The sequence below is a fragment of the Notolabrus celidotus genome, chromosome 15, assembly GCF_009762535.1.
Source record: "Notolabrus celidotus isolate fNotCel1 chromosome 15, fNotCel1.pri, whole genome shotgun sequence".
Taxonomy (NCBI): domain Eukaryota; kingdom Metazoa; phylum Chordata; class Actinopteri; order Labriformes; family Labridae; genus Notolabrus; species Notolabrus celidotus.
Window position 1 is genome coordinate 33492635 of NC_048286.1, and position 21963 is coordinate 33514597.

Consider the following 21963-nt stretch of genomic DNA (forward strand, 5'->3'; position numbering starts at 1 on the left):
ACTGTTTGATGATTGCTCATCATCAAAACATCTCTCAATAGTCATTCATACATTAAATTGAAGCTTCAGGTGTTGGCTTGAAATGTGTATCCCTCTCATTTTCCAACTCATTGTAACAAAGAGGCAATTAACTATGAACGACACTCTGACACATTGTGACAACCAACCCCATCACAGGGATGGTTGTCCCACACTATGGGGATGGTTGTCCCACTCTATGGGGTTGGTTGTCACACTCTATGGGGTTGGTTGTCACACACTATGGGGTTGGTTGTCCCACACTATGGGGTTGGTTGTCACACACTATGGGAATGGTTGTCCCACACTATGGGGATGGTTGTCCCACACTATGGGGTTGGTTGTCCCACTCTATGGGGTTGGTTGTCACACTCTATGGGGATGGTTGTCCCACACTATGGGGATGGATGGTTGTCACACTCTATGGGTTGGTTGTCACACTCTATGGGTTGGTTGTCACACACTATGGGGATGGTTGTCACACTCTATGGGGATGGTTGTCCCACACTATGGGGATGGTTGTCCCACACTATGGGGATGGTTGTCCCACACTATGGGGATGGTTGTCACACTCTATGGGGATGGTTGTCCCACACTATGGGGATGGTTGTCCCACTCTATGGGGTTGGTTGTCCCACTCTATGGGGTTGGTTGTCACATGTGACGGATGTGACGACCAACCCCAACTGGAATTTTTTGCTAGCACCAAGGCTAACAACCATCTAACAAGTAGTTAGCTAGCTAAGAAAAATCTGAACTATAGCTTTCCCCACACACTTTGTAAGGGTAACACTTGTTTTGTTTTAAACCCATCGTTTAAAAGCCGAGAAGAAAAATACTGAGGAGCTGAATATTTACAATTTGACATGAAAAACACAAAAAGTCCTCTCACCTCAAGTTCAGCGGTCTTACTCCAGAGAAGACTATGTAGGTGAGCTCTGATCCTAATTCTGGAAATGTCCATACCCCAATTTGAGAGACAGCGCCCTCTGGTGGTGAGATATAACGAGTGTGACAACCAACCTGTGTGACAACCAACCCTGTTCTCCCCTAGTTGAAATAAACCCGCCTCATGTTTTGTTCACATTAACACTCAAACCTGACCTTTTGGAGGGCCAGACTTCTCAGCGAGCTCTGACGGACGGAAAGTTTGAGATAAAAGAGCACAGATGGCACAAAAGAAGACAAACCCTGATGTCAGTGAGACGTTGAGTTCTTGGTTTCAAACAACAAGGCTGTTTAAAATAACTTCAACTCGACCCTCAGATGGTTTGTACCAGTTTAAATACAGCTGTTGAAAATAGTGTTTTGATCCGTCTGTTATCCCTCTTTTGTAGCTTCCAGGAGCGCTGTGGTGTTTGGGTTGGTAGATTTTGGGGGTTTTGGGGCGGGGTTTGTACGAAGGCGTATTTGGCTACTGTTAAGAAGAAGGGAAAAGGAGCAGGAGGAGAAGAGCGATGTTCCCAGATTAAAGTCACAATTTTTTTTTTTAGACAAAAATATCAAATTTGTGAGAATAAGTCACACATCTGCATTTAATAATGAGTTTGCTACTTTTCTTTCTTTCTAACAAAATTTGAAACTGTTTCTCACATATTTGTCGCCTTTCTTTGCAATTTCTTTCTTACAAATTTGCAATTTTGTGTCTCACACATTTTTCTCTTTTTTTCTCACAAATTTGAAACCTTTTTTTCCAAAAAATTGACAACTATTTGTCACAAATTTGTCGCCTTTCATTTGTACAAGTTTCCTCTTTTTTTCCCTCGAATTTGTAATTTATATTCTAACGAATTTTCAACTTTTTCTAAAAAAAATTGCATCTTTCTTCCCTAAAAACTTGTTCCTACTTTCTCAGAAATTTGGACAAAAGAAAGACAAATTTGGCAACTTTCTTTCATACCAATTTACTTCTTCTTTCTCAACATTTTTTATTTCTTTCTTACAAATCTGTGAATTTTTCTTAAAAAAAAAAGAGGCAACTTTTTGTAAAGCATTTGCAATTTTTTCCTCACTATTTTTTTTTCACAAATAAAAATTTGGCAACTTTTCTCTCACAGATTTTGTTCCCTTTTTTAAGATAAGATAAGATATTACTTTATTGATCCCCCTGGGGGGAAATTCAGTTGTGTACACATTTATTATTTATTTCCTACAAATCTGTGACTTTTTGGGAAAAAAAGGCAACTTTTTGTAAAACATTTCCAATTTTTCCCCTCACAAATTTCCTTTTTTCACTTTCTTTCTCAAAAATTTTGAACTTTGTTGTCACCAACTTGTTGCCTTTCTTTCGTACAATTGTTACCAAATTTGCATCTTTCTTATTCACAAATTTGGCACATATTTCTCAAAATTTCTCACCTTCCTTTCGCTCAAATTTGCTTTTTTTTCTCTCACAAATTTGCCATTGTTCTTTCTTTCAAATTGCCTCCTTTTTTCTCACCAATTGGCGACCTTATAATCTCACAAATGTGTTACCTTATTCGAACAAGTTTGTGACTTTAATCCTGGATGATTACTCCTCCTTTCAGCTCAGATGTCTTCCTTTTATTCTACAGTGGTCCTGAAATGCCTTCGTAGGTTTTGGCTTTCTTTTCCAACCTTTGTTATTTGGGTGGTTTGATTTTTCGGTGCCTTAGGAGGCTGGATGACAACGGCCTAATGCACAGCACAGAAATGACTTGAATGTGACTTTTACTGTTGGCTGTGTTTCTATTTCTTTAGAATGTAACATTGGATGTAATGTATAAAGAGTATTTGTAGAAAAAGAGAGGTGTGTTGGTTATTTACTGAAGTTTAAAACATGTCATGTACTAGCACTTGATCACGTGCACTTATTTTGATCATGTAGGATTTAACCATAGACTGTATAAATAAGGATTTAACATAAGAATGCACGGTGGTGTCATCAGGCTGTTTGAGGGGCGAGGAAAATAGAGGAGCATCTCCATTCAAACCCTTATACTGAATAACATAACACTTAACACCCTGCTTTTTTATTTACAGTCTATGATTTTAAATAACTAATGTTTTAACAAAAATAAATTGGAAACACTTTTGAATTCAATGTTATTTATTCATCTAAGGTAAAGGTAAAAGAAGAGTGTGATTGCCAATGGGGCTAAAAACACACAAGCTAGCTCTAGAAAGAATCTCTTACCATCGCGAGCTGCAGCGGCCTTGCGGGACCTCCTGAGCCGGCGTCCGCGAGAGCTCTCTTTAGTCCTGCTTGGCATTGTTAAAAGATGACATCATAGGTCAAATTAGATCCTGTTTATATACTTTTATGCAAACCAACTATGATGTCACAGATGATGTCATAGTTCAAAGGCAACAAATAGTGGCAGAGGGCCGCCGATATCCGCATAGCATGGTCATAGACATAGTGATGTCATAGTTTTCCTTTCAAGTGACAAAGTGGGGTTGACGGTCCCCATGGCGATAAGGGTAAAAGATAAATGTGTGTAGCTAACTTTCTAAGCAAGCTGACTTTAGTTCCTCAGAGTCCAACGTTGGTTTGAGACTAGCTAGCTCCAGCTAAGGTTATGATTAACTAAATCATCAATACTAGGAATTCAATGTGAAACATCCATCCATCCATCCATCCATCCATCCATCCATCCATCCATCCATCTGTACATCCATCCATCTGTACATCCATCTGTCCATCCATCCACCTGTACATTTGTCTGTACATCCATTTGTACATCAATCCATCCATCTATACATCCATCCATCCATCCATCCATCCATCCATCCATCCATCCATCCATCCATCCATCCATCCATCCATCCATCCATCCATCTGTACATTCATCCATCTGTACATCCATCCATCCATCCATCTGTACATCCATCTGTACATCCATCCATCCATCTGAACATCCATCCATCCATCTGAACATCCATCCATCTGTACATCCATCTGTACATCCATCTGTACATCCATCTGTACATCCATCCATCCATCCATCCATCCATCCATCCATCCAGTGCATCCATCCATCCATCCATCCATCCATCCATCCATCCATCCATCCATCCAGTGCATCCATCCATCCATCCATCTGAACATCCATCCATACGTCCATCCATCTGTACATCCATCTGTACATCCATCTGTACATCCATCTGTACGTCCATCCATCCATCCATCCATCCATCCATCCATCCATCCATCCATCTGTACATCCATCCATCCATCCATCTGCACATCCATCCATCCATCCATCCATCCATCCAGCTGATACAACCCTCATGTTGTCGTCAGCCATGGAGAGAGATTTTTGATGCAAGCAGTCCAAGCTCGGACATCTGCAGGGAGCTGTGAGTAGAAAGGAACCTCCTGAGGTGGCTTTGGCATCTGATAAGGAGGGCTCCTGGGCCCCTCTCGTCTGAGGTTTCTTGGGCAGAAGGATCTTTTGTGGTATATCGGAGGGAGACTTAAGGGTAGATCCAGAGCTGTCTGTCCCATGCAGTCTTGAAATCACCCAGGTGAATCTGGAAATAGTTGTTTGGGAGAGTGGTGGATGGTACCGTGACCTGGCCCCAGTTAAGTGGAGGAAGATAGATGGATGTATAAACGGTTGGATGGACTTTGATCTCCTGAAGGATTACAAATAATTCCAAATTTAAGACGAGACTGGTTTGAAAGACAAAATGAAAAGCATGGAAGTGAAAGCATTTCAGACCAAATGTATAAGCATTTATTGTTAGGATCATCCTCTCATTACATAACACAGCTAATACAGATAGAAAACAACTAAATACCAGTATTATGTTGAAGGCCCATGGTCAGTCAGAGAGAAAAATACAGCAAGACTTTAGTTTGAGAGAACGGCAGTGTGGTCATCATTTGGGTGAGTAGAAATCGAAGGCAAAGACTTACAGTATAAAATGTACAGCCACGTGATTATATAATATATATAACATTGCACATTATACCAAAACAAAATAAAAGAACCACGCATGGAAAGGAAAATAAGTGTACACAATATACAACAAGGCACTATGGATAAACCTGCACACGCGTCTTTGGATGGATCTGCCGCCCGCGGAGCTCCAGCGAAATGTCGTAGGAATGTTACACTGAAGAGTCCGGCCGAGCCAGTCGTTCAAAATACAACTTCAGAGGTTTCATATTCAAGCTTTGGTCATATTTATGTGGCTTTCGTGGATTTGTAAGTGCTTCTGGAGGTCATTCGCGTACAGCGAATTTAGCAGCGCTAGCTAACTTGCTAACCAAGCTGACGTTAGTTCCTCAGAGTCATACGTTGGTTCGGGACTAGCTAGCTGGTTAGATCCAGCTAATGTTATCGTTAACTATATCATCAATACTAACCAGGAATTGAAATTTAGCCAGGCTAGCTAACTTTCTAAGCAAGCTGACTTTAGTTCCTCAGAGTCCAACGTTGGTTTGAGACTAGCTAGCTCCAGCTAAGGTTATGATTAACTAAATCATCAATACTAACTAGGAATTCAAATTTAGCCAGGCTAGCATTCGCTATCCAAAGTAACATTAGTTCCTCAGAGTCCAACGTTGGTTTGGGACTAGCTAACTGGCTAGCTCTCGCTGTTGTTATTGTTAACTAAATCATCAATACTAAACAGGAATTGAAATTTAGCCAGGCTAGCTAACTCACTAACCAAGCTAGCGTTTGTTCCTCCGGGTCTGCCATAGGTTTTTGACTAGCTAACAGGCTAGCTCTGACTAATTTTATCGTTACCTAAATCATCAATACTAACTAGGAAATCAAATTTAACCGTGCTAGCTAACTCCCTAACAAAGCCAACGTAAGTTCCTAAGAGTCCGACATTGGTTTGGGACTAGCTAGCTCCAGCTAAGGTTATGATTAACTAAATCATAAATACTAACTAGGAATTTAAATTTAACCGTGCTAGCATTCGCTACCCAAAGTAACATTAGTTCCTCAGAGTCCAACGTTGGTTTGGGACTAGCTAACTGGCTAGCTCTAGCTAATGTTATCATTACCTAAATCATCAATACTAACCAGGAATTGAAATTTAGCCAGGCTAGCTAACTTTCTAAGCAAGCTAACTTTAGTTCCTCAGAGTCTAACATTGGTTTGGGACTAGCTAGCTCTAGCTAATGTTATCGTTAACTAAATCATCAATACTAACTAGGAAATCAAATTTAACCGTGCTAGCTAACTCCCTAACAAAGCCAACGTAAGTTCCTAAGAGTCCGACATTGGTTTGGGACTAGCTAGCTCCAGCTAATGTTATGGATACCTAAGCCATCAATACTTCCTAGAAATTCAAATTTAACCGTGCTAGCTAACTCCCTAACAAAGCCCACGTTCTTTCCTCAGAGTCCAACGTTGGTTTGGGGCTAGCAGACCATGTCCGTGTTTTTACAAACTTTAGTTTGACACTTCTATTTATGTATTTATTTTCTTTATTTTAGGTACGAATGACTGAAATGTATGAAAAGGTTTGAGTTTTTACCAGTAGTTGTCACACTGACAGCTTTAAGGAAAGTGCTAGTTTTGTTATTTGCTGTTAAAAGTGTCTGACATCATTACAGGAAGAGGATATTTTGATAACTCTCCTCAAACTCCATTGATGACAGTAATTTAACTTTGCAGAGCAGCAGGGTTGCTGGTCTAACTCTGCCTCCGTCGTTTACTTGGCTTGGTTTTGTACAAAATAAACTGGTAACCATGAAATCTTAACATGACACTGGAGTTCAGCTTGAACGAGTCGCTCGGCCGGACAAACTGAGAAGTGTACAATACATTGGTAGTTAAAGGGAACATTGGAGCACCTTTTAGATTGTGGTTTCACAAGAACAACAGTGGCATCGATGAAACAAGTGCGACTTGCTTGAGTTCGTCCTGATGAAGTTTTAAAACAGGCACTTGTGTGACCTTCTCATCATCAGCAAATCAATCAAAACAATCAATTACAAACTTGAAATGCATCTTATTTACAGTGAGCACGTCATCCTGGAGAAGGTTCGTAGAGAAGTCCCAGAGTTTCATCGAAGCAGAGAGAAAGGCTTGTAGGCTTTAAAGTTTCTCTGGATCCTTTTTTTTTATACATTCGACAAGCCTGTACACACACAAACACACACACACACACACACGCACGCACACACACAAGTAACAAATAGCCCCATCCTGCAACAGCAGACCTTTTGGTGCTGCAGCATATTAGCATCAAGAAGAAAATAACGCTTGAAGTCCAAAACAAGAAACATCCACGCTGACTGAAGGAAACACGGGATCATGTTGAGCCTTCAGCTGGATTTCTTTGGTCTGACGAACTCATTTTTGTACTTGACTTTATCAGGAGCTCTGAAGATGTGAGGAGGCAGAGTTCTGTTGTCTTGCCCGCGCCATAATTTGGGGTTATTCAATGATTTGAGTCCTTAAAGGGCCACACACGCTGAGCAAAGCGTTAGCTCAGGCAGGCCAGGAAGTCAAGCTCGGCCTACAGAACATCAGCAAACAGCTCCTCCTTTCTGCTGTGTCTGATTTTACCAGTGTCATATGTATCCTCACTGATGCTCGCTCTATTCTGCACCCCGGGGGTCTTTGCTGCTGCTCTCCCTGCCTCAGGCTTTGACGTTCCACGTAGGTACATGGAAGGACAGGGAGCTCCCAGAACAGAGCCATACCACCAAATACACTAACATGACTTTGTATAAACTTTGATACCAGACTAAGGTACGTGATACAATTCTGGATCATCAAAGAAGTGGTCTTATGGGTATCATAGACCAAACCAGTTTCGGATATACTTTCTTTAAACATGTACACGTGCCTTTAACGGCTGCCGGGTCTGGTTCTGCTCAAGGTTTCTGCCTGTTGGGTGGATTACCATGAGATCTTGCTCTGGTTCGGAGCTGGTTGAACTCGTGAACCAACATGGCACCCGTTTGTTTCTCCGCCTGCTCGATGCGCGTGGAAGAGACACGTCATGACGTCAGATTTACGTGACCGCTGTTCCCAGCAGCGTTAGCGCGAACTTTCCCTCACAACAACAACGATGGCGGACAACGGCAGCTTGTCTCGTCGGCCAACCGCTGCTTTGCCTTGGAATCCATTAGTCTCTTTTATTTTCTCGCTGCAGGACAATGGGGGAAACACGTTTGGTTCATGTTTTTGATCACGGCAACCTTGGCCCTCGACCCTGACGTAAGCGGTTCGCGGTTCTAGACCAGCAAAGAGGTGGTCAATTCAGCGCCGGCTCCGAAGCGGCCCTGAAACTGCCTCAGTCGAAAAGGGGTACATGAGGGGACTGGATCTTATGGAGCTGGAGCTGAGGTGGGCCTTTAACCTCCTGGCAAACAGCTACATGGCGCCCTCTAGGCAAGTTGTCACACGAGGAACTGCAGTTCTTCACATTGACGCCTGATCTATTATCAACATTTTTTCATTTTAGTCTCGGTTCCAAAAGTGGAATGCAGCCGAGACTCAAATCAACCATGGTTAATCGTGGACCCTAGACCTGTTTGGGTCAACGCTCAGACCCTAGGGTCTTGGTGCCCTTTGAAGACCTCCACATCAAACATCTGTATCAACAGTTTTGGACTGCACACAACTTTGTCCTCAAACTCTCATCAAGCAGATCCTGGTTTGATTTTGAAGTTCCCACCACAAACAGCAGCTACCTCCAGTGTGACATGATCCATTTGTAAGTCCTGGTCCATTCGCAAGTCCTGATCCATTCGGTGTGGATGTTTCGTGTATTGGAATGACACCAGTCCAAAGTATTAGAGCTAGTTAACATTAAGAGCATTGTGGTTCGTCTCCAGCATTCACAGAGTCTGTCTGAAAAGTCCAAAATCCAAGCTGAGTCCGATCTTCTGGAGGATGGAGAGGAGGGGCGGCCCACACTCCACCCTCTGCCACACTCCGGTAAGTTGCCTTAAGGTCAAAGGTTAAGGGGTAGAGTTCACCAGGCACTGCACTGGCTGCCATGGCTGCTGATGGACTGACAGTTGCTGTAGCGTTTCTTGACGATCATGCTGATGTAGGCCTTCATCAGCTTGGCGATGTCCATGACCTGCAAAGGAGAAGGAGGCGGGTGTTAATACAGTTCACACACGTCAGACACCTTCGTAACTTAAAGACCTCATAGTGCCCTGTTACCCCTCTAGAACACTACGCTCCCAGCATACAGGCCTGCTCATAGTACCTAAAGTCTCTAAAAGTAGTATGGGAGGTAGAACCTTCAGTTATCATGCCCGTCTCCTTTGGAGTCATCTACCAGTCAGGGTCCGGGAGGCGGACACCCTCTCTACTTTTAAGAGTAGGCTTCAAACTTTCCTTTTTGATAAAGCTTATAGTTAGAGCTGGATCAGGCTTGGACCAGGTCTTAGTTATGCTGCTATAGGCTTAGACTGACACACTGGGATCCTGTCTTTCTCTCTCTCTCCTCTCTCTGCCTGCCTCTCACTTTAACTCTTCCTGTCCCATTAAAGTTACTAACCATAGACCTTTCTGGAGTCCCTGAGCTCCCTTGTCTCGTAGGTTCCTCTGGATCTCTGCCGTAGATTCCTTTTTTGGGGTCTGTTATTCATCCTTCCTTTCTTTCTTTCTTTCTTTCTTTCTTTCTTTCTTTCTTTCTTTCTTTCTTTCTTTCTTTCTTTCTTCCTTCCTTTCTTTCTTTCATCCCTTTTTTCTTTCATCCCTACTTTCTTCTTTCATTCATTCCTTTTTTCATTATTTCATTCCTTCTTTCTTTCTTTCTCTCCAGCTGCTACAACTACTACTATCCGTCTCCCCACTATCATCTCTCTCTCTCTTCATCTCCCTCTATCCCTCTCTCCAACCCGGTCTCAGCAGATGTGTGTCTAACATGAGTCTGGTCCTGCTTGAGGTTTCTGCCTGTTAAAGGAAGTTTGTCCTTGCCACTGTAACTTGCTAAATGCTGCAAAGTGCTCTGCTCATGGTGGATTAAGATGGGATCAGACTGAGTCCTGTCTGTAAGATGGGACTGGATCTGATCCGGTCTTGATGTTGGGTCTGGTTGGGACCACCAGTTCAAATGATAGGCAGGTGGTCATGTCCATTTACCATTTACCTAACCATGACATCACAAAATGTGGACCATAGAGTCAGTCTGGACCTGCTCCGTTTGGAAAGAGTCTTTAGATAGCGTTTGTTGTGATTTGGGGCTGTATAAATAAAGATTGATTGACATCGTGACAGTAAAGTTTTGAAGGAGTGTTGTCGGTTTTCGTACGAACCATTTGAGTCTCAAAGACCAGCTCTCGGCCCTCCACGGCGATCTTGTAGGAGTTGGCCAGCGGAGCGCCGAAGGAGAGAATCTGTTCATACGGGAAAACCTCCAGAGGCCACGGCTCCCCTCGTTTGTAGACCGATATCGCCTCCCGGCTCACGCCCAGCCACAGCTCGGACGGGAACGCTCCATCCCGGCTCTAAAAACAAGCAGAAAGTGAGCCCTGAGCATAGACTGGACTACTGGTGCAGACCAACCACAAGGATTGCAAGACTTATAACCAAATATATGGGAGAGTGTATACAAGACTTTTAACGGAATAAGACGGTATCTGATTTCTATCTTTCTCACCTCAACGTTGAACAGCGTGGATCCGTATCCCTGCCACTCCTTCACCAGAGTCATGTATTTGACCATGGCTTGTTCCTGGTTCATCCCCGTCAGTTTCTTCCACTTGTCCATGACGCTGGTCCTCACAGCCGTCGCCTCCTCCCTCATCCACGCCTCCAGGCTGTTCTCCTCGTCCAGCTTCTGCCGACTCAGAGAGCCGCTCCTGAAGCTCCTCCTCAGCGTTCCCTCCAGGAAGCTGGAGCGTTTCCTCTCGGACGTCCCCGAGCGCTCGGCCACAGAGCCGGTACCCGGAGCGAACGTCTTGGCTGAGTTCTGCACCCGGGCCCGTAACCGTGCCATGGGGAACACCTGGGACATTTCAGGGACGTTGGCTTGGGAGCTGTGGTCGCCCAGGAGGTACTGAAGTCTCAGGGCGGCCAGGAACTGAAGAGTCTCCTCAGGGGCCGGGTACTGACCTTTAATGACAGCTTCATGGGCCTGTGGACGGCAGACACAGTGAAGGTGTAAGAACAAGAACAGACATGACTCTGTAGTGGAAGTCACTGCATTAAAAGCAGACATGACTCTGTAGTGGAAGTCACTGCATTAAAAGCAGACATGACTCTGTAGTGGAAGTCACTGCATTAAACACAGGCATGACTCTGTAGTGGAAGTCACTGCATTAAAAGCAGACATGACTCTGTAGTGGAAGTCACTGCATTAAACACAGGCATGACTCTGTAGTGGAAGTCACTGCATTAAACACAGACATGACTCTGTAGTGGAAGTCACTGCATTAAAAACAGACATGACTCTGTAGTGGAAGTCACTACATTAAAAACAGACATGACTCTGTAGTGGAAGTCACTGCATTAAACACAGACATGACTCTGTAGTGGAAGTCACTGCATTAAACACAGACATGACTCTGTAGTGGAAGTCACTGCATTAAAAACAGACATGACTCTGTAGTGGAAGTCACTGCATTAAACACAGACATGACTCTGTAGTGGAAGTCACTGCATTAAAAACAGACATGACTCTGTAGTGGAAGTCACTGCATTAAACACAGGCATGACTCTGTAGTGGAAGTCACTGCATTTAAAACAGACATGACTCTGTAGTGGAAGTCACTGCATTAAACACAGACATGACTCTGTAGTGGAAGTCACTGCATTAAACACAGACATGACTCTGTAGTGGAAGTCACTGCATTATAAACAGACATGACTCTGTAGTGGAAGTCACTGCATTAAAAGCAGACATGACTCTGCAGTGGAAGGCACTGCATTAAAAACAAACATGACTCTGTAGTGGAAGTCACTGCATTAAAAACAGACATGACTCTGTAGTGGAAGTCACTGCATTAAGAACAGACATGACTCTGTAGTGGAAGTCACTGCATTAAAAACAGACATGACTCTGTAGTGGAAGTCACTGCATTAAACACAGACATGACTCTGCAGTGGAAGGCACTGCATTAAAAACAGACATGACTCTGTAGTGGAAGTCAATGCATTAAAAACTCTAACATGACTCTGTAGTGGAAGTCAATGCATTAAAAACTCTAACATGACTCTGTAGTGGAAGTCACTGCATTAAAAACACTAACATGACTCTGTAGTGGAAGTCACTGCATTAAAAACACTAACATGACTCTGTAGTGGAAGTCACTGCATTAAAAACAGACATGACTCTGTATTTTGGTAAACTGGGATGAATGGATCTGACGTACCTGCTCAAACATGAAGGCGAACTCCACGCTGTCCTTGGGAACGTTCTCGGTGTCCAGGAAGCAGTAGAGCTTAAAGTAAAACCTCCAGCCGGTGTTGTGTTCGTCTGGACTTGCTGAAAACCTGGAGACCCAGAAAGCGAGACCGTAAGGACACGAAGGACAGAAAGATACACTTACACTAACGAACACGTTGAGGCTGCGGGGCTTACTTTTCAAACTTGGCGAGCACGTCGGCCACCACTGTGCGGCTCTCGATGGCCTTCTCTGTGTTGTCATTGTGTTCAAACAGAGCGAACATGTTCCTGCTGTCCTCCATGGCCAGACCTCGGATCAGCTTCTCCACCACCTGACAGATAAAGAGACACGCTTGTACTGACACCGTTTGTTTTGATCACCCACTAACTTCTTGATCCAGACCCTCAACCTGCGTCACGCACCTCTCCAGCTGTAGTGTGGGAGTTGATGGTGATCTTGCAGGACCCTCCCCCGTGACAGTGTACGGTGGTGCTCATGTCCTGCCGGGCCACGATGGAGCGGATCTCCTCCTGCGACGGGACGTTCTCCCTGGCTCGAGTTTTCCTCAGGGAGTCGAGGGTGAAGGCTGCGTAACGATCCATCTCTGAGCCGGGGAAGAGCTCCCGGGTCCTGGAGAGAGAGAGGCGATTAGGACGGATCAGTACAAGAGAGTAAAGATCTGCATGATCACCTCAGAACGGTCTCAATAAGTCCGTACCTCTTCAGGTGGAACTTGAGGTATCTGAGGATGCTCCTGGTGGGCATGAAGGTGCAGGACATGCAGGCCAGGATCTTCCAGCTGCAGAGGTTCCCCGCTCCGCCGGGCTGTGGCGGCCGGGTCGTCTGCTTCATCAGCTGGCAGAAGAGCTCGTCCCGCAGAGGTTTGAGCTCCTGTCCGGTCTGCAGGATGCCCTGGATGATGGGCACGGGGTCGGTCACGCCCTCCAGGTGCTGCAGAGAGCAGAACACTTTGAGGGCCTCCTGCTGCAGGGTGGTGTAGTTCCTGTTTCTGGGAGCTGAGCGGAGCAGAGGGGAGTGAGTTACTGTAAGTCTGTGATCATGGAGCTCTTTGAACATGTGAGCGATATCTGAAAGTGAACATTGATGAAACATTAAGACTCACCGGTCAGGTGGATGTCTCCGTACGGCAGCGGCAGCAGCGGGGTGTGCAGCGGGTGGTGGCTGTAGCGCAGTATGGGGTTCCTCTTGTAGATCTGCTCCACCACCTCCGAGTTCAGACAGTTTTCCTGCAGAGAACAGAGAACCCTGAGTTCAGCACGGCACTCAGAGCATCACAGGCCTCCATCTTTGTTCTGTGAAGAGGAGGTCCCCTACCTTGATGTCCTGGATGAGCTGCTGCGTGGGCGTGTCGATGGGAGCTTTGGAGTCGATGACGTTCTGGATAGAGTTGGCCCAGCGTGTTGCCTCATTCAGGAGCTTACAGTACAGACGGTAAGAGTGTTTACGCCCGTACACGATCACGTTCCAGTATCCTGTACGGAGGGAAGAAGACATCAGTGGTGTGGACTAAAAGACTAAAGTTACAAAAGACACAGTCCATGTCATCGTCCTCTCACCGGTTTCCTTGAAGACCTTTTCGTCCGGCTGGACCACCGAGCAGAGGCTGTTCAGCACCAGCGTCCCCAGCTTCAGGGCGTTCCGCTCTGAGCTCTTGTAGTAGTCCAGGGAATTATGGGTAAGCAGAAACCAGCGCTTCTTCAGCTTCAGCGAGGCCTTGGTGCTGTTCCTCATCTCTTTGTGCAGCCAGCCTGAAATGATGGAGTCAGATGTTGTTGTTGTTAAGAGTAGGCTTCAAACTTTCCTTTTTGATAAAGCTTATAGTTAGAGCTGGATCAGGCTTGGACCAGGTCTTAGTTCTGTTGCTATAGGCTTAGACTGACACACTGGGATCCTGTCTTTCCCTCTCTCTCCTCTCTATGCCTGTCTCTCACTTTAACTCTTCCTGTCCCATTAAAGTTACTAACCATAGACCTTTCTGGAGTCCCTGAGCTCCCTTGTCTCGTAGGTTCCTCTGGATCTCTGCTGTAGATTCCTTTTTTGGGGTCTGTTATTCATCCTTTCTTTCTTTCTTTCTTTCTTTCTTTCTTTCTTTCTTTCTTTCTTTCTTTCTTTCTTTCTTTCTTTCTTTCTGTCCTCTTTACTTTCTTGCTATCTTTACTTCTTTCTTTCTATAATTCCTTTTTCCTTTCATTCCTTCCTTCCTTCTTTCTTTCATTCCTTTTTCCTTTCATTCCTTCCTTCCTTCTTTCTTTCATTCCTTTTTCTATTCATTCCTTTCTTTCATTCCTTATTTCTCTCTTTTATTTCCTTTTCCTTTCTTTCTTTCTTTCTTTCTTTCTTTCTTTCTTTCTTTCTTTCTTTCTTTCCATCTCTGTTCATCTTTTATATCTCCTTTTCTTATCCCATCCTTTCCTTCTGTCTTTCCTTCACCATTTATTCTCCTCTTTTTCTTTCTTCTGGTCTCCCTCTCTTTCCTCTTTTCTTAGTCCTTTCTGGAGTCCCTGAGCTCCCTTGTCTCGTAGGTTCCTCTGGATCTCTGCTGCTGTGGACGTGCCAGACTCCAGCTGCTACAACTACTACTATCCATCTCCCCACTATCATCTCTCTCTCTCTCTTCATCTCCCTCTATCCCTCTCTCCAACACGGTCTCAGCAGATGTGTGTCTAACATGAGTCTGGTCCTGCTGGAGGTTTCTGCCTGTTAAAGGAAGTTTGTCCTTGCCACTGTAACTTGCTAAATGCTGCAAAGTGCTCTGCTCATGGTTGTCACCTCTGATGATGAACTCCTGTCCGTCCACGCGTGTGTCTCCTTTGGAGCGCTGCAGCAGAGTGATCCAGTGGTGCATCTCTTCGGGTGTGTCGGCGTTGCAGTGCAGGACGCGGTTCGCTGTGATGATGACGAAGGAGTTCGGCCTGCAACGAAGACGATTCAGTTAATGTAGATTTTCTGATAAACTCCAGAAAACACAACCCAAAGATGAAGAGAATCTTAAACTTTGTCAGCTGAGGTTAAAGATAAGTGTTAGGTTGTTGTGTTGTTGCATCAGAGTCATGTTAATGAGCAGCACCCCCTGGTGGCTGAATTGAGAACAACATGGTCCAAAGGCCTAATTTGCGAGCTCTATTTGTGTCTTATTAAGGCTTCCTGTTCAGTTTGCTTTGGTATGGTATAGTGTGTGTGAATCAGAGTGTGTGAAACAGAGAGTGCAGAGACGTGCTGCGGTTTTAGATTCAGGTCCTCACCTCTCTGGATTATCCGAAGCACAAACTGAATCGATCATCCCGACGTCGAGTGTTCCCTGAAGGAGGAGAAAGAGAGGGAGAGAGAGAAACAGTCAGTCACAGCGCTGTGGGTGTGGGTAATGAGTTTGACCTTCCTCCGACCCTGAGGAAACCAATTACCTCTCTCTCTCTCTCACACAGATAAAGACAGAAACACATTCAGTCACAGATGCAGCTCTAAAAAAAACACACCTGGTATCTCCACTCACAGACAACAGCAGTACTCACCACAGCGTTCTGGGGGTTGGCCTGCTCGTCGTGCATCTCCCTGATCTCCTGCTCTGTAGAGACCTGGACCTGACTCAGAACACTGAACCACTGACTGTAATGAAAACAGCATTACCATTATTATCATCTTCATTCACTGTCATTCTCATAGTCATCACCATCATCATCATCATCATTATAAAGCTCGCAGAGTCAGTGACATCTTTTAAATCTCTTCTTAAGACAGACTTTTTACAGACTTGCTTTTATGTGACTTCATCCTTTTAACCGCTATGTATTTATTATTTATTAGTATTTTATTAATATTTGTATTTATTTATTTATTTATTACTTATTATCATTATTATCTATTAATTATCTTTATTTTTATTGATCATTATTTGTATTTTTTATGCATTTACATAATTGTTTTAATTTTACTGGACAATTTTATTTGATAATTAATTATTTTTTATTTCTTCCAATTTTTCCTTTTATGTGACCTCATCCTTTTAACTGCTTTTTATTTGTATTTATTATTATTTGTATTTATATTTTTTTCTTTTTTATCCAACTAATTAATTGTTTAAATTTTATTTCATCATAATATTTGATGATTAATTGTTTTTTATATCCTCCCATTTTTCCAGACTTGCTTTTAATTGCTTTTAATTTTAATAAAAAAAATGTAATAACATTTTTTAATTTAATTTTAATTTATGTGACTCATTTGAATCGCTTTTTATTTTTTTTAATTATTTTTCCTTAATTTCTTTTTTACAATTTTTTTTTATTTATAATATTATTATTATTATTATTATTATTTTATAATTAATTAATTAATTAATTAATTAATTAATTAATTAATTAATACATTTACATTTGTACTGCAGAAGTGGTAAATTAGGTTCTTGCTTACAGTTGCCACTACAATCATCATCATCATCATCATCATCATCATCATCATCATCATCATCATCATCATCACCATCATCATCATCATCATCATCATCATCATCATTGTAATCATTGTCATTGTTGCGAAACATGTGATAAACAAACAAAGATCATACCTGGCATCTTCAGCGGACTCTGCGATCAGATGGTAGGTCCTCTCTGGCATCACGATGTCGATCCCGTTCTCCTTCCCAGTGTTATCAATGATTTCTCTGCAGATCATAAAACCAAAAACATCAGTTCATATTTTCAGAAGTTTCATAATCTCTCCAGGTGTTAGAACACGTCGGTAACACTCCCCATAAGACTGTATATTGTGACTTTGGGGGGTTTAAAGTGGTCTCAATGATCCCTTACTTTGCATTGTGCATGTCCAGAACCCCCTTCATCTTATCCTCTCCGTCGTTCTCAAAATACATGAGCTTGCTCTGCCGCAGAACAAACCAGCGGCGCTTCCAGTTGCGTCGGGACAGCGTGGACGAGCCCCCTCCCTTCTTATGAAGCCAGCCCTGCTTCAGAGCCTCCTGCTTGGCCCGGAACCAGAGGTAAGTCTCGTCCTTTAGAACGCACCAGCGGCGTTTCCACGTGTTCATCAGGCCGCCTGAGGAGGAAGTACAAGATTTTTTAGCAACGTGTGCCAAAATCTTTTTGCTGCATCTGTGTTTAAATGAAGAAAAGAAAGTTCCAGTTTTTGTGTGGTAACCATGCCGATACCTTTGATGTGGAGGAAGCTGTGGAAGTACGGGAGTGTGACGCAGCTGTAGACCGAGTCCCGCCGATATGACAACTCGTCATCAGTGTCGAATCTGTCGAAGTCGTCCTCGCTGTCCTCAAACTGGAAACACAACAAACACAAATCAGACACAATTAGCATCACTGGATTTTCATCACTGGTGTGTTACTACAGTTTGCTGCTTATGGAATGTTAAAGTGGTGTTGTATGAGTTACAGAACACTAGTGCTCCTGCAATCCACAATGCGGGCTGGTGAGCTCTTCCCCTTTAATGAGAAAATTCCCAGAGGACCGGCAGGTAAGCTAGGATATTTTCTCTGCAGACGGGGTCGCTTATTTCACGTAATTTCGCCAAAGTTAAGTAAATACAGTCCAGGTACTCATCATGGTGCAAATGCATGCACCAGTAAAAAAAATTGAGCTATTTACTGTGAGCCCATGCCAACGAACCCAGAGAGCTTCTGCTGTCAGGAGAGGGACTTAGTGACAACTTCAGGACCTTTCCGAATCAGAGGATACCAGCTGCTCACATACGGCTCCAGTCTGCATCACTCATCATCCAGAGTTCCCTGCCTTACAGGAGGTCTGCTTGTTTGAACAGCCGGGATAAAGACAGGTATGTCCCATCTTTTAAATGTGCAGGAAAGTGAGTTTAATTCACTCTAAAGACCGATACCGCTACTTGATCCTGCTACGTGCTTGTTGATCCAAACAGCTGATCTGCGTGTATCCGTGCTCATGCAGCGGAAGAACACCGGTCTGCGAGGTGCGTCTGAAAATAGTTCCAAAACAAAGGAGGGGGGGGGGTTCACTGTGATGAATGCCTGGACCATATTTACTTAGCTTTGGCGAAATTACGTGAAATATGCGACCCCGTCCGCAGAGAAAATAGCCTAGCTTACCTGCCGGTCCTCTGGGAATTTTCTCATTAAAGGGGAAGAGCTCACCGGCACTCAAACGGAAATATCCCTTTAAGCCTGCCAAAAACAGGCTTCTATCTTTGAGTTCTGACTTCCATCATAGCATTCTGCCTTTGATTGTAGAATTCTGCAGATATTGTGTTTGACAAAACCAAATAAAATGAGTGCACCTTCATAATTCTGCTTGTCAAGCTTGGATCAGCAACACAAGGCAAACGTTAGCTTTTTGATTTTGGTCTGGACCTCCCATTGAGCGCTGACATCTTCTCTTGAAACTTTTCTGACATTCAGTCACTAAAACTTCTGATAACTTCTGATCAGATACATGCAAAAGCCCATCAAATCCTATCACTCACATTCACCAAATCGCAGTCTAATGGAAAATTGTTTCTACAAAACTATTCTGGATACTGAGACCAAACTCACCGATGACTGAGCCCCATCTGAGCTGAAGCGATAAGCCCCTGAGCTGTTGTAGGTTCCCACAGAGCCTCTGTAGTCAGGAGACCACTGGCCACTGCAAGGGTTGGAGAACGCCACACTCCCACTGGACACGATGGCACCCTCATCGTAGTCATCTTGGTCGTAGTCTGAATCCTCATCAGGAGGTATGAGCTCCACCAGGTCATCAGACTGGGCCTCAGATGAAGCCTGAGGGTGGCAGTAGGCTGAGTCCCCGCTGGATGAGGCACTGTGGCAGGGGGCGGGGGGCACCGGTGGTAAAGGCAGCGTCTGCTGAAGCAGGGTGGTCGGTGGTAGCGGTGGGATCACTCCATCGTTGGCGTACGGGTCTTCCTCAGACGAGTCATCACTAGTTCGGATCCCGCTCGTTCTCTGGCCGTCTGAGTGGCCATGTTCACTTGGGTTTGGTGAGTCTTTGAAGGCCTCGTCGTCAGCCCCGAACCCTTCGTCCACTTCTTCCTCATCGCTCCCTCGCCTCCTTCCTTCTTCTTTCTCGATCTCGTCCCCTTCACCGACTCCCAGCGAGCTTTCAATGTTCCTCACACACTCGTCTATCTCGTCAAAGTTCAGGGATTCCAGGAACTGCTGCGCCGCCTTGCAGGCCTCGTCCTCCAGACGTCTGAGCTCCTGGTCCCGGAGGAGCTGCAGGCGGTTGAGGGAGGCTTCGGTCAGAGAGAGCTCCTGACGCTCCTTCTGCCTCTGCAGCACCTGGATCTCCCGCTCCAGCCGGAGGATCTCCTCCACCTGAGATGCATCGTTAGGACGAGCTTCTTCCGATGCCTCCTCAAGGACCTCAAGGGCCTCAAGGACTTCGGCTGACTCCAGCTCCTCCGTCATAATCGGGGATGATGATGCCTCTTCTGCTGGAGCAGGAGGTGGAGCAGGAGGTGGAGGAAGAGCCAGAGCAGCTAACTCCTCAGAACGTTGAAGCTCTTCTAGTCTCCTGGCTTCTTCAGCCTGAGGATGGAAGAGAAATATCTTTTTAGTTGGTCTATAACTGAACTCTGTTTTGACCTGCTGGGGACTATGGATTCAAATTAGCCTTATGGCTAACTCTAAAATTTACATGGATGCTATACTGAAATATTCATTAATAGGCACTGTCCCTTTAATAATATATATAAATAGATAAAATAAATAAAATAAATAAAATAAATAAAATAAATAAAATAAATAATGCTAAAATGTTCATTAACATGCAGTCCCTGTAAACAAATAAATAAAATAGATTAAATAAATAAATACAATTATATAATGCTGAAATTTTCATTAACATGCAGTACCTTTAAATAAACAAACAAATAAATAGATAGATAAAATAAATAAAATAAATAAAATAAATTAAATAAATTAAATAAATTAAATAAATTAAAATGAATTGTTGAAATGCTGAAATGTTCATTAACATGCACTGTCCCTTTAAATAAATGAATACAATAGATTTAATAAAATACAATAGATTAAATAAATAAAATCAATTAAAATACATCAAATAATTTAAGTTAATGAAACAAATAACATTAATTAAATAAAATACAATAGATTAAATACATTGAATAAATAATTATTTCTTTTAGCATGCACAAAAAAAGTGAATCAAGCCAACATTTGTCCAACATTTTTAAATAATCTAACCTTTAAAAATGTTGGACAATGTTTACTCTCAGAAAATCAGGTTAGAATAATGAATGGATTCACGCTGCCTGCCCTTGGTGTTTTAATCTAATAAAATATTAAATAAAAAGTGTATCACAGAGTGAAGAGAAGGCAGATTTAATTACTCAGAAATGAATAAATCATGAAGGTTAAAATCTCTTCCACACAAGTCTAAATACTGAGTTCCATGGTCGTACCTCTGCGGCGAGTCTCTCAGCCTCCAGCCTCTGTCTCTCCCTGCACAGACACAAACAGACAGACACAGACATCAGCTGACAGTAAGAGACAACGTTTACCAAAACAAACCCATAATTACATTTCCCGTCTTATCGTGGCGATATGTTCCCATAAAACCCATCCAGGAGACGGGCAGCAGAGGTCAGACTCCCCAAAGACAAGTAATACAACCAATCACAGAGATGTATGTTGGGATTCGTCTTAAGATCTATATGATGTTTCTCTGTCTGAGCTTAAAGGAAGAGAGACAGGAAATGTGGGGAGTGGAGAGAGGGGGAAGACATGCAGTGAATGGTCAACCTCTGCGATGAGGACTCAATATGTGGGGCGCTTAGACTGCTAGGCCACAAGCGCCCCGATCTTATCCTGTCTTGATGTTGGGTCTTTGTTAATAATAGAACATGGAGTACGGTCTATACCTTGAGATATCGTTTGGAAAAAGTCTGAGGAGGACATTTGCAAATTATTATTACCATTGCATTTACGGCTCTGACTGTGTACTAACCTCACTGAAATTAAGGATCTCATTGAACATATCACACAGGAGTGTAAGCTAGAGTACAAACGAAAACTCCACTAAAAACTCTGGAGCCCACCTCTCCATCTCCTCCTCCATCCTCCTGCGTTTCTCCTCCTCCTCTTCCTCCTCCCTCCTCCTCCTCCTCTTCTCCTCCAGCAGCTGGCTGAAGGCCCGGCGGGCCAGCTGTCCTCGCACACGTTTCTGGAAGGTGAGAGCGGCCCAGCGGAGGAGCAGGAACTTCCTCCTCCAGTAGAAAGCCCGGTAGTTCTTCTGAATGACCACAATGCACTGCAGCAGCTTCCTGTACTGCTTCCTGGGTGAATGAAAACACATCCAAACATTAATATATACTCTCCATTAACACACAGGATTGACGTTCCTGAAATGACTGTGTTGATTTAGAAGTGGTACCTCGCCATGTATCCCGTGACGTGGGCCTGGATGATCATGGCGGCCTTCAGCACCTCCATCTCCCTCTGCTTCTCCAGCCGGTGCTCCAGAGACTCCCGGAGGAAAACCTAAAGGAGGAAGAGGAGAGGAGGATGAAGAGGGAGAGGGAAAGGAATACCACCTGCGTCTGTACATCAATAACGGCTCACCACCAAGAAGTCCCTTTTGGAACTTGTTCCCCTGGTCGAGACAATGCAGAGCCACACAGGTGC

The 21963-nt window shown here is 43.8% G+C and overlaps 2 protein-coding genes across 2 annotated transcripts in view; one reads left to right on the forward strand and one right to left on the reverse strand.

The window, feature by feature from the left end:
• Nucleotides 1-21963, forward strand: part of LOC117826805 (NACHT, LRR and PYD domains-containing protein 3-like) — a 264765-nt gene that overhangs the window by 119566 nt on the left and 123236 nt on the right. The gene's annotated exons all lie outside the window — the stretch shown is intronic.
• The window catches only part of myo10 (myosin X), a 61401-nt gene continuing 44128 nt past the window's right edge, over nt 4691-21963 (reverse strand). Inside the window, exons 19-38 of the mRNA XM_034703152.1 lie at nt 21713-21819; nt 21378-21614; nt 20742-20781; nt 18853-19845; nt 17488-17608; nt 17131-17374; nt 16890-16985; nt 15838-15931; nt 15571-15626; nt 15098-15240; nt 13885-14076; nt 13643-13800; nt 13431-13554; nt 13026-13323; nt 12730-12937; nt 12502-12638; nt 12293-12413; nt 10579-11055; nt 10235-10426; nt 4691-9048 (exon numbers count right to left, since the gene is read on the reverse strand). Coding sequence (XP_034559043.1) covers nt 8938-9048; nt 10235-10426; nt 10579-11055; nt 12293-12413; nt 12502-12638; nt 12730-12937; nt 13026-13323; nt 13431-13554; nt 13643-13800; nt 13885-14076; nt 15098-15240; nt 15571-15626; nt 15838-15931; nt 16890-16985; nt 17131-17374; nt 17488-17608; nt 18853-19845; nt 20742-20781; nt 21378-21614; nt 21713-21819 — 4149 coding nt within the window. The 3' untranslated portion in view covers nt 4691-8937. The remainder of the gene's footprint in view (nt 9049-10234; nt 10427-10578; nt 11056-12292; nt 12414-12501; nt 12639-12729; nt 12938-13025; nt 13324-13430; nt 13555-13642; nt 13801-13884; nt 14077-15097; nt 15241-15570; nt 15627-15837; nt 15932-16889; nt 16986-17130; nt 17375-17487; nt 17609-18852; nt 19846-20741; nt 20782-21377; nt 21615-21712; nt 21820-21963) is intronic.